Source organism: Cyprinodon tularosa, unplaced genomic scaffold (assembly GCF_016077235.1).
Source record: "Cyprinodon tularosa strain WSP-4 unplaced genomic scaffold, ASM1607723v1 ctg66, whole genome shotgun sequence".
NCBI classification, from domain to species: domain Eukaryota; kingdom Metazoa; phylum Chordata; class Actinopteri; order Cyprinodontiformes; family Cyprinodontidae; genus Cyprinodon; species Cyprinodon tularosa.
The window spans coordinates 1,596,267-1,607,860 of record NW_024039407.1 but is presented as its reverse complement, the minus strand read 5'-3'; the positions used below and the strand labels follow the sequence as shown (position 1 = coordinate 1,607,860).

Sequence of the window (11,594 nt, the reverse complement as noted above, 5' to 3'; positions counted from 1 at the left end):
GACATTAGTCCTTTAATCCTGGAAATGTTCTTCAGGTGATAGAAAGCCGACCTTGTAATTGTCTTTAAATGCTTTTGGAGGTTCAAGTCTGAATCCAACACTACACCTAGACTTCGGGCCTGATCAGTGGTTACTAGCTGAAGCGACTGAAGCTGTGTGCTAACTTTAGATCTCTCCTCTATTGGTCCAAAGATTATTACTTCAGTTTTGTTTTTATTCAGTTGAAGAAAATTATGGCGCATCCAGGCATTGATTTCTTCTAAGCATTTCCTCAGTGCTTGAATTGGTTCATAGTCACCTGGTGACATGGTGATGTAAAGCTGTGTGTCGTCTGCATAGTTATGGTAGCTGATGTTGTTGTTTTTTATTAACTGAGCAAGAGGGAGCATGTAGATATTGAATAGGAGGGGACCCAGAATGGACCCTTGGGGAACCCCACATGTGATTTTTGTCATCTCTGATGTAAAGTTGCCTACTGACACAAAAAAGTCCCTGTCCTTTAAGTAGGATTTAAACCAGTTGAGAGCTGTACCAGAGAGGCCGACCCAGTTTTCCAGGCGCTCTAACAGGATGGAGTGATCGACAGTATCGAATGCTGCACTGAGGTCCAATAGTACCAGCACTGTGGTTCTTCCGCAGTCTGTATTTATACGTATGTCATTAAACACCTTGATAAGAGCAGTCTCTGTGCTGTGGTGAGCACGGAAACCTGACTGGAACACGTCAAAGCGGCTGGTCATATCTAAGAAAGTGTTTAACTGTTGAAACACTGCTTTTTCAATAATCTTACTGATAAAGGGGAGGTTTGATATGGCAGCAGTCAAACTCTAATAAGCAGTCAAACTCTAATAATAAGTTCATACCGGGGTCAAGTGTGGTAAGACAGAATCACATCTAAAATCTGCAGGACACTGGCACATGAGAATTTGAGTCCGCTGCTCCTACAGGGTTATTTCCAGTAGTGCCCTGTAGGTTGCTCTGTCCCAAACCCTTTCAACTTCAGCTTTTTTAAAACATCCCAAAAGCATGACACTGCCAACAATGTGTTGAAATATAAGGACTGTGCAGAAAAAAAATGTGCAGTGTAAGTGTTTAAATAGTTCATCTAAACAAAACATCCTTTGCTGTCACTTCTAAGTAAAAAACTGCAAACATGATTTCTGTTGGCTTTCCTCTTACCACTCCCTCATAAAGCCTATGTTTTGTTCTTTGGATTCTGCTCACCAGGACACCATTTCTGCCACACCATGCCTGCTTTTTATAGATAAACCTTCTCAACACACTTTTCTGCCTCAGCCCACATGTCTTCACTTGGGTCTTAATCCAAGCTCTGCATTCCTGGTCATTTCCTTATAGTAGGTTGTATCACAGTGATTGATTTTTTTTGTTTTCACCAAAAATAAATAAATGTTACATACTTCTAGGAATTGTTTTATTTCACAGCAGCTTTACTTTTACTAGAGTAACATTCCTTTGAAATAAAGTCCCTCATACTTTATAGCTAGTGCTGGATACTCTACACACCTTAGGTTATTTCCCTAATTGAAAAGCAAGTATGCTTTAACCTAAAAAGCAACAGTTGAATGCCAACAATATATGTTCCAGGAGGACTTATTGTTTGTACAAAAACATCATGGTCTTGGCACTGATGATTGGCATTTTTATTTTCTCCTGTTACCTGTTTAATTGTCCTGGTGGCTCATTATGCTCATCTTTTCCACCTGGTTCCTGCTGCTTTCTGTTTGCCTACCATCTGCGCCAGATTATTTGAGCTGCTTGGTGAGAGTAACTCTAGTGATCAGAATTATTTGTTCTGTAATTCTGATTCCGACCTGTTTCTTCCTTTGGATGCCTAAGTTTCTGCCTTGCCCTTGTCTTCTCTGTCAGTTTTTTTTGTTCTGGACCGATACCTGGATTCTGCCGGTTAACCAAATTTGGATTGTACTGTTGACCTTGGCTTGGATTCTCCTCCAGTACCTCTTCGGCTCTCTGATCTTCAGGTCTGTAAACCTGGTTTTGATTCGACTTTGGCTCTAGATATTCCCACACAGACACTGTTGCATCCTTGGCGTCGACTGGCGTCAACTTGCCTAATCGCTCTGAACTCTGGAAGCAGCACGTGATGGACAATCTCCCTCTTGGATTCTTCTCCTTCCTCTGGGATCAGACTGTACTCAGAACCAGGTCAGTGACTTTTGCTCTTACTCTAGTCGTGATCAGCCATATATTCTTAGTCACTGACCTTAGTTTTTTACCCCTTCAGAGAATCTGGTTATCCGTCCCCGCTCACAACCAGCCACACGCTTTATTTTGAGTTTCATAAAGGCTTGTTTGAAAATCATCCTGATATGTCTGCTTTGAATATTGGATCCAAGGTTCCGCGGTCTTTACAAAAAGGTTATTGTTTAATGCTATTTTTATCTACTAAGCATGTGAATATGCAGGGTGAAAAGGTATTTTTATTATTGGAAAATATTATTTTCCTGCTTACAATGATTGTTTAGCTCTTTATTTCAGTCCTTGGATTATCAGAATTTTACCATAACTTCATTTTTCATCTGACTGATACCATTTTTTTAATGTAAATTAGATATTATGTATATTAATATTGGCTCTTGGTATCCTTTTTACCAAATTCTTTTTCCCTTGAATGATTTTGGAGATGGAAACTTGTCAAAATAAACTAATAATTGTACTCTGTAGTTCCCATTCCAGCTTTTTCTAATCTGTTAGTTTTAAAGCTGTTGTGCAAGTAAAAGAGTTTGTTGATGTTTAAGGAGAAAATAAGGCTGTGCACTTTGAAGGTGCTTAATGTTGCGTGCATACAGCAAGAGAAAGAAACTGACAGAAAGGACAAACAGCCTTTAGCCTTTAACCTCTCAGCAGACAGTGGTTTCTCCGATGAGCTCATGTGATTTCTTACCTCTGTCTGACTGTGGAGCAGCACACCGCATGCGGTCTCTCTTCCTCTGGATGAAAAACGCAATCAACCTACATCTGCAAGGAACTTCTAAAAACTTCTTCATTTTTTTGCATTCTTTAGCAGCAGATGTGTTCCAGTAATTATCTGACAGTCTGTGAACGGTTGATGGACAGAACATGAGTGATGTATTTGGGAAGCTGAACAGCGGTGTGGTGTCGTCATGTGCGTTGCAGCACGCTGCAGAGAGAGGAACCTAAAACTGGCAAACATTTCTTGATGGATTAACTAACACCTCCAGGTAGATTGCAAATGTATATTTTGGTCCGCCTGCACGCTGGATGTCCTGAAAACATCTCGCTGGTGACATGGTGTTAACGGCGCTCTTAGTTATGGGACCTCACAATTATTGGCTGATGATGAGGCTAGTTATGATGTAATCTTTCTCACTCCCTCTTCCTTGCACACAGCTACAGCCCCCTCCCTTTCTTTCCTGTTTCCCCACCTCTTTCCCTGTCTTTCTCTCCTATCCTAACCAACATGGCCGCTAAGTCGGATGGAGCAGCGGTGTCTGTGGAAGATGACAACACGCCCAGGAGCCTCTCGGAGCCGGGGAACCCCACCGCCCGGTCCCGCTGCACCGCCGCCGGTGGGAAACCCTACACCCTCCTGGACTGCTGCTGGGTGCTCTGCGCCCTGCTCGTCTTTTCTTCCGACGGAGCGACCGACCTGTGGCTGGCCGCAGATTACTACCTGAAAGGGAAATACTGGTGGTTCGGCTTGACTCTTGTCTTTGTCGTGGTGCCCTCCGCTGTCGTGCAGGTGCTGAGTTTCAGGTGGTTCGTTTATGACTACTCGGATCTTAGCAGCGGAGAGGGTTCAGCCAGCGCCAGCGGGGGCTGCGTGGCGAATGCAGGCGCGGCAGGCGCCGATGCCACAGCGGGCGACAGTACTTTAAGCACCAAGGACAGCGACCAACGCGGTGCGAACGCGGCAGCGGTGAATTCCGCGAATGTTAACCCGGTGTATACATCCTCTGGCCCGACTGCCGCGGCGGGGAGAGCTGGCTCCCCTCGGAGATGCTGCACCATCTGTATGTGGGTTTTTCAAACCGTGCTTCACGTGCTGCAGCTGGGGCAAGTCTGGAGGTAAGACCGCTCCGGAGGTGTGCAAAACAAGAGGGGTGTGCTCGTAGCTGTGTCCACGCGTGCTCCGCGCGTGTGTGCATGCGTTTTGGTTTGTATTTAATTAAGGTGCGGGGTGTAGATGCAGGAATCATATTCTGAACGCTATTTTGCTCTTTTGTTAATCTATTAATGGGATCTCCATGTGTGCATGTTTCCCTGGCATATTGCCGAACTGATCGATGACAGGAATGTAAAGAACCCGACTAGACCGTCAGGAGATGGAACCCCCTCCAGAGCCCATTTATCTCCCAGACTAAACCTTTTTGTCCAGCTGCCATTCCTGTTCTGGTGGTGACTGAGTCTGGACGGATGCTTGAGCTCTACTGGGAGCAGCTCTCTCTCCACTGCTCCCATATGTCATGGTCTAGATATGTTGACAGGACCTCTGTGGTTTAGAGCTCCTCCACCCCGCCTCTTTTGATGGAAATGTTTGCCGTTGATAAGTACAATTTTAGATCGGAACTTATGAAAGGAGAGTATCCAAACACAAAAAGTGCTTCAGGTATTTTTTAAATACCACTGTAAATTGTTTCTGTTATTAGAACAGGATGAACAATCACAACATGCCTTTGGTTCACACAGAAAGTCTTCAACCTAAAGGGTGGTAACATTTCTGTGCTTTTTCATTTAAGTAATTGAAATATTTACTAGAGCATATGGATTAATTTTTCAGAGTTATACTTTGTCTTTTTTTAGTTTCATTTTTATGTTTCGTGTTAAAATGTATCCATGCTGGTATTTATCAGGATCTGGAGTTTTTCTCTCTTCTGTGTGCTCTCCACACCTCTAAAGGTACCTGTTGTCTGCTTTCCATTATCATTTTTTAGATAGTTTTTTACCTTACTTATTTTGATCCACTACTACTGTTAATTTTGCTCTGACTTGATTGATAATTAGTCAAATTCTCCTAAATTTGTTCAATGGCCTTCCAGTCATTAACACTTCAGATTATTAGGGCACTATGTTTGGAATCCAGAGGTTCTTAGTTTGAGCCCCACTCCCATAGACTGCCAATCTGGGAACCTGAGTAGAAGACCCCAAGCCCCACGCTGCTCCCTGGGCGCCTTGCAATGGCAGCCCACTGCTCTGCAAGGTGAAGGGTTAAAAACAGAGTGAATTTTGTTGCGCTGTACTTGTGACAGTGTTAAGACACTAAAACGCTGGAAAACATTAACAAGGGTTTTTGTTTGCAGATGCAGGAGTCAAACATTGCACATTTATGATCAGCTAGAACAATTTTGCTTTCAGTTTTTTTTTTTTTTTTTTTTTAAAGGTTGCAAACCTGAAATTTTCTCTCATGATTGGGGCTGTATTTTAATCAGGGTTAATTTTGAAGCTGAATAAATTTTAAACGTTTTAAGAGTACCAGACGATCTGAGTCTTCTGGTAATCATCCATTTGTAACCAAATCCCTTAAAGAAAACTGTAAACTATAACAAAATAAAAAGAAAAAAAGAAAACTTTGTGGGGGAAAAAAAATACACTTCTAATTAACAAAAAGTCGAAAAACAGCTTAAAATCCACAGAGGACTACCCCCAGAGGCACAAGCTAAGGTTTCTCTAGTCCTGTACTTAAAATTCAGCACAGCCAAGGAAGATGCACTCAGACAGTTTTAAGGGGCCTTAAGCAGGATTCTTTAAATGCTGCCTCCAAAGGCTGATGTCCTGCAGTTTTTAGATGTGCACCCACATCATTGCACCTGAATATAATAATAGGCTAATTAGCAGCATTCATTACATGCTAAACAGGTAATGTAGCTATTTGATTCAGGTGCGTTGGACCAGGGATGCATCCAAAACCTGCAGGACACCGCCTTCAGAAGACTGGAATTTTAGACCCCTGCCTTAAGAAACTGCATTTAATTAAAATGTTAATTCCCTTCTCTTCAGTTCCACTAATAATCTGCATGTCAAATACCCTGTGGCCAATCCACCCTTCTTCCTCCAAAGCGCTGGTTCATGCTACAATGGATCACCTGAAGATGCAGTCTGTTGTTTCTTGTTTCTTTGTTTTTCTTACTGCTTATGTACTTTGTGAAAGACATATCCTGCAGGATTTTTATGCAGTATTTAGATTACTCTTCACCCAATATCCCATGTAACAGATTTATTTTGTACTTTCCAAATGTACATTTTGTAAACCCATTAAATATGAGATAATATTTTGTCATAATTTGTATACTGAGAAATGAAAGCACCTTCAGCAAACAAATACACACACTTATACACACTGACACACCAGCCAGTCAAAGCAGTGCATTGAACTGCAGTTTCATTATACAACTGAAATAGACGAAAAATACAATCTTTAATTCTGAAATACTTAGTGAAAAATGCCTGAAGGAAAAATAATTAAACATTCTTAAATCTAGAGTTACACAGATGTCCACTGGTTGGTTGGGGTGCATACCATGGAAAAGCCTGTCCTACTATCATAGGGTTTGATGATGGGACTTTAATTATAGCTGCATGCTTTGCTTCAGTGAAACTAAGATTAGGCTTTTCAGAAACAAATACATTAGAAAACAAACACAGGATGAGAAAATAACTTTATGCTTAAAGAGAAATGGTTCCAAATAAGTGTTGAGATGCTGGTTATAGACAAAACTGAAAGTTGTATTATGCTGAATGTCTTTTCCTAATGTGGCAGTCCTGCTGTTGGTTAGGCAATAGAAGTCATTTTCAGATTTAACTCATCTCCCGCTGCACCAAAAAGCTACTAAAACAATGTTTCTTCAAACAAGGTTTTATATCTTTGTTAGGAGCAAAAAAAAATTTCCAAAACTTAAACTAGCAAGTTTTATAAATTACAGTGAAGCCATTTGGCCACTTTGTCACATTTCTCAAAGCCTTCGGCATCATCTGCTGCTTCAGTGCAATGAATCATTCACAGGCACTGGATACTGAAAAAACTATCTCATTGGGATGCTTCCTCCCTTTGGCTGATTCAACAAAACGCCACCCATGCTTACTTTTTCTTTTTCACAAACTTATCTCAGGGTAAAGCAACATTAGTACATCATCGATAATGGTAGATTAGTTCTTTTAAATTAATATAACATTAATTTTAGACATTTAGATAAACTTAGACTTGTTCCAAATTAGTTATTTCGAGAGGTTTCAAGTAACAAAATACAAATACTTTGTTACCTTACTTAAGTAGAAAGTATCGCTATCTGCACACAGCTAATTACTTTTTAGACAACTTTTTACTTACACTACTCCATACATTTTCTTTGCAATTATCTCTTCTTTATACTCCTTAAATTTTAGAAACAAACTGGTTAAAAAAAAATTTGTTAGAACTGTAAATTTACAGTCATTTTTACTATTTTTCAAGGCTGCATTTTTAAAAGATGAAATTGTCCAGCGAGCTGTTTCCAAACGAAATTTCTTTTTGTTTTACACTTGCGTAAACAAAATGACACATAACAACTGTCTAAATTCTAAAAGGTTAGTTTGTCTCATTTAAGCCAATTTTTGTTATGGCCTCTTGTTATAAAAAAAAAAAAAAGTTTCATCCTGACAATTAATTTCATTGTGGTTGGAATCTTTACTGCACCATCTTGTTGTTCTCAGCGTACCAAAATAAAATAGTAATAACAATAATAATAATAATACATTTTATTTCAAGCGCCTTTCAAAACACTCAAGGTATAGTGAAGTTATCATCCAGATTTGTAGACAAATGTTCCTTTAATAGAGTAGTGCAATATAAGGTTTAAAGCATCTTACCATAACATTTCTTCCTGCATTGCTTCTTACTGCATTACTTTTATAATTTAAGTCGTTTTAAAACTGGTACTTTTACATTTTTATTTGAGTAAAAAGCTTGAGTTGATACTCTAACTTCTACAGTGTTTTTAAAAAGTAGGATTTATACTTCTACTTAAGTAATAAACATGAATACTTTTGACGCTTCTGGGAATTTCTACATTAAAACTGTAAGTACACTTAGTAGCTTGATAAGGTAAGATAAAGACTGAAAAAATGTGTGTATGAACAAATGCAGATTTGCATTTCAAGATTTTAATTGTATGTTTATGTTTTAGAGGCTTTCCCACATAGAATAAAAGTAATAATGAGTTCCAATTCTATGCAGCCTAAATGATCGTATGTAACCATTATGCTTGGTTCAGATTGATTGAGAAATGTCAGAAACAGACAAATATGCATCACTTCTCCTATTCTTCCAGTTATAATTACCACTAGTAATAACACATCTAACCATCACTCGTTTGGATATGTTTATCACACTAACTTCTGCTTTGAGGTATTTTATAAAGGAGGGAGACACAGGAGCCCAAGTCTGTAGGTCTGATGCTAAGAGGGAAAAAACTGAAATATAAAATAAAAATACAGTTACGGTAATTTTGTCATTAAAGTTCATGCTACTGCGGCGGGTACTGCATCGGCTTTTTCTTGCATGATAAAAACTTATGCTTTCAAAATAACATGAAATCTGTGTTCGTCTCATATGAGGTTGATTTACTGACGAGTAGCGGGATTACATTTAAAGTACTGATGACGATAAATAGGTGATTCGATCTCTGTAGTTAGAGAAAGGCAAAAAAAACAGGATATCATTAAATGAAGATTTGCGTTGCATCAGCGTATTCAAAAATAGAAGATGAGGGAGTCCTATAATCACATGCAGAGTCCGTAATGAACAACTTTAATGAGACACAATAAGGAGCTGAGAGCTGGAGGAGTCGGGCTAAATGTGGAAGTTGCTGCTGGGAGAGTTAGATCTGGTTTACAGTTCTGATATCCAGCAGCAGAGTTTGAAAGATAAGCACATGTGGGAGTGGGGAGAAAACTCCCCTCTGTGATTGTTTCCCTTCAGCGCTGTTTAGATGTTATTTTTACTCTTACTTCTGGCTATATTGCCAAGCTTTTTATTTATTTTTATATGAAGTCAGTATATTTCATAGGCAAATACAGTTCGTCAGATACCCGGACACATTTGGTTCATCCACTGTTCAGATGGGTTTTGAGTGCAGTGATTCCTTGCATCCCTTTTGCTTCCATCTTTCAGTTTCATACTGAGATTTTTTTGGCTGAATGTTGCAGATGTGTGACTTCTGGTATGCAAGCACTTATAGCTTTGTCTATGGGTTTCCTCACTACAGTGGATGTTCCAGGAATGCCTTTTCCTGAGCATACACACACCGACACACCGTGTACAGTTGTGCTTTACCTTTTTATTCTTTCTAGTGGTCAGTTAAACTAAGCTCATTCATGCATTCTTTTGTCATGCATTTTCTTTTGTAAGAGGAGTAGCATTGATGACTTCTTTGAGAACTTTGGTTTGATAAAAAGAAAAAGGAAAAGATGCATGTTGGGTTTATTTGAGATTCAGAATTGTGCTTTTGTGATGCATGTCGGTGTTTCCATCCCCTCAAACACCAGACGTCATTTACAGTAGATGTTGGTTTTTAGACTAATTTTGGTTGGTCCATTATAGTTTTGATTTAGTCCACAAATGGTTGTTCAAAACTGGGCTGTTTGGTCGGTCTGAGTTTGTCCCACTTTAGTACAACAAAAGATGTTGAAAAGATGTTGCAAACCAAGTTTACAACGCCTTTTCAACTATCTAAAAATGTAATCTTTTCAACATTCACTGTTCAACTTAATATAGACGTCCTTTGGGTGTAAATCATTTGTCTTTTCAACCATTGTTTGTTGGTGGGTTTGTTGCTCTTGTGATGGACGAACTCTCACCTCTTCTCAAACCCAGAGTTTCCATAACCAGCTGCAGCCAGCATCTTCACAAGATCTTTTTCCTTATGCTCTAGACTTCCTGCATACACCTTGCATCAAAACATAATCATCTCTAGGACACAGAACCCTCCTCTTTCTGTGCAGCATGACTCCACTTTCTTATGAAGTTGTTGTTTGTGTGTTTTTTTCAGTAGAAAAATGTGGTGTTATCCCCAGTGATCAGTCAGACTTTGCAGGTCCCCATTTATTTTCATGTTATGTTGGCTCGTTTGCTTTGATTTTCACATGATGTAATATAAGGAAGCCGTTCCAGCAGTTCTCCACAGCTTTCCACCATCAGAGTAAGCATACAGAACGCATGCTGCCGTTGTTGATCTAAAGACGAGTTTTAGGTCAAGATGTAATTTCTCTCACACTGTACAAAAATCACTCTGCAAAAAGCCCCTCTTTAGAGATGCAGGCTGATATTTCACAGCCACAAGAGCAAAATAGATCCTTCAGTGCATTGAGGTGGAGGTTTGTGAATCAAGGTCAAATCAGTAGGAGCCTCCTCTCTGCTGTTTATCGCCTTTTTCAATCTACTTTTAAAACTCTGCTGGTAAAAAAGCATAGAGGTCACATTTCTTTATCTGAATTCCTCAAAAGGCATCATGGGAGATGCAGTAATTCTTTAGCTGAGGTGGGACTTGAAGAGTCACAAGAATTGATCTAAGTATTTAACTTTTATCCTGTGTTTGCAAGCCTCAGTGCGTTAACACACCAAAGCGCAAGGACACCAGCTTCAACATCATAAATAGCTGGTTGATTTAATACGCCAATTATAGTCACCTCATAATTTGACTTTCTCATAGGGGCTTCATAAATATGGACCCAGTTAACTGTTTGTTTTTTCATATCAAATTTTATCATCATTAAAGTTTGTAATTCTCATAAATGATGATTTTTCTCATGTCTTCTTTTGATTGTACATTCAAAGACAAATTTCATCCTCAATGCCATTCTCTAAAACTGCAGCAGCTGAGTTGTTAGCTCACTGCTTGAGTAGCATAGGTAAAAGATTAATTATCTGACTTTTTATACACAACTCTTAGGTCCAGAGAATTTAGCATCTTAGTAAAAAACTACCCACTGTAGCACTGCTGCCTTGCAGCAAGAAGGTTTTGGGTTCGATTCCCGTCCCGGGGATGGAGTTTGCAAGTTCTCCCTGAGCATCTTGGTACTCCAGCTTCCTCCCACAGTCCAAAAACATGACAGTTAGGTTAATTGGCTTCTCTAAATTGTCCTTAGGTGTGAGTGTGTGCATGAATGGTTGTTTGTCCTGTGTGTCTCTGTGTTGCCCTGTGATGGACTGGCAACCTGTCCAGGGTGTACCCTGCCTCTTGCCCATTGACTGCTGGAGATAGGCACCAGCACCCCTCGTGACCCCACTTGGGATGAGCGTGTAAAGAAAATGGATGGATTGAGTATAAAACAAAGACGAAACCAGTAAAAGAGAAAATATGAAGAGATTACATTTGATGTTCCATTAGCTGCGAAGCAAAAGGTTCCAACTCCATGAAATATTTCAAATCCAATGTAGCCCAAAAATGGTCACAAAACTGTGTTTTCTGAGTTGGTCCAAACACATTATATACACATTGTTTAGTGGTGAAAATGTGGCTCTATTGGTGTTTCTAAATAGAATTTCTGTAGAGCTGCTGATGTCTGGGTAAGTGCATTACGTGAATAGGATTGTTTTACTTTCTTAGTTAGGCATTTAATCA

General features: G+C 39.6%; 1 protein-coding gene across 1 annotated transcript in view; it reads left to right on the top strand.

Annotated features, from left to right (window-relative positions):
- The first annotated feature begins 3,368 nt into the window (after positions 1-3,368).
- Positions 3,369-11,594, top strand: part of xkr7 (XK, Kell blood group complex subunit-related family, member 7) — an 87,121-nt gene continuing 78,895 nt past the window's right edge. Inside the window, exon 1 of the mRNA XM_038309409.1 lies at positions 3,369-4,068. Coding sequence (XP_038165337.1) covers positions 3,461-4,068 — 608 coding nt within the window. The 5' untranslated portion in view covers positions 3,369-3,460. The remainder of the gene's footprint in view (positions 4,069-11,594) is intronic.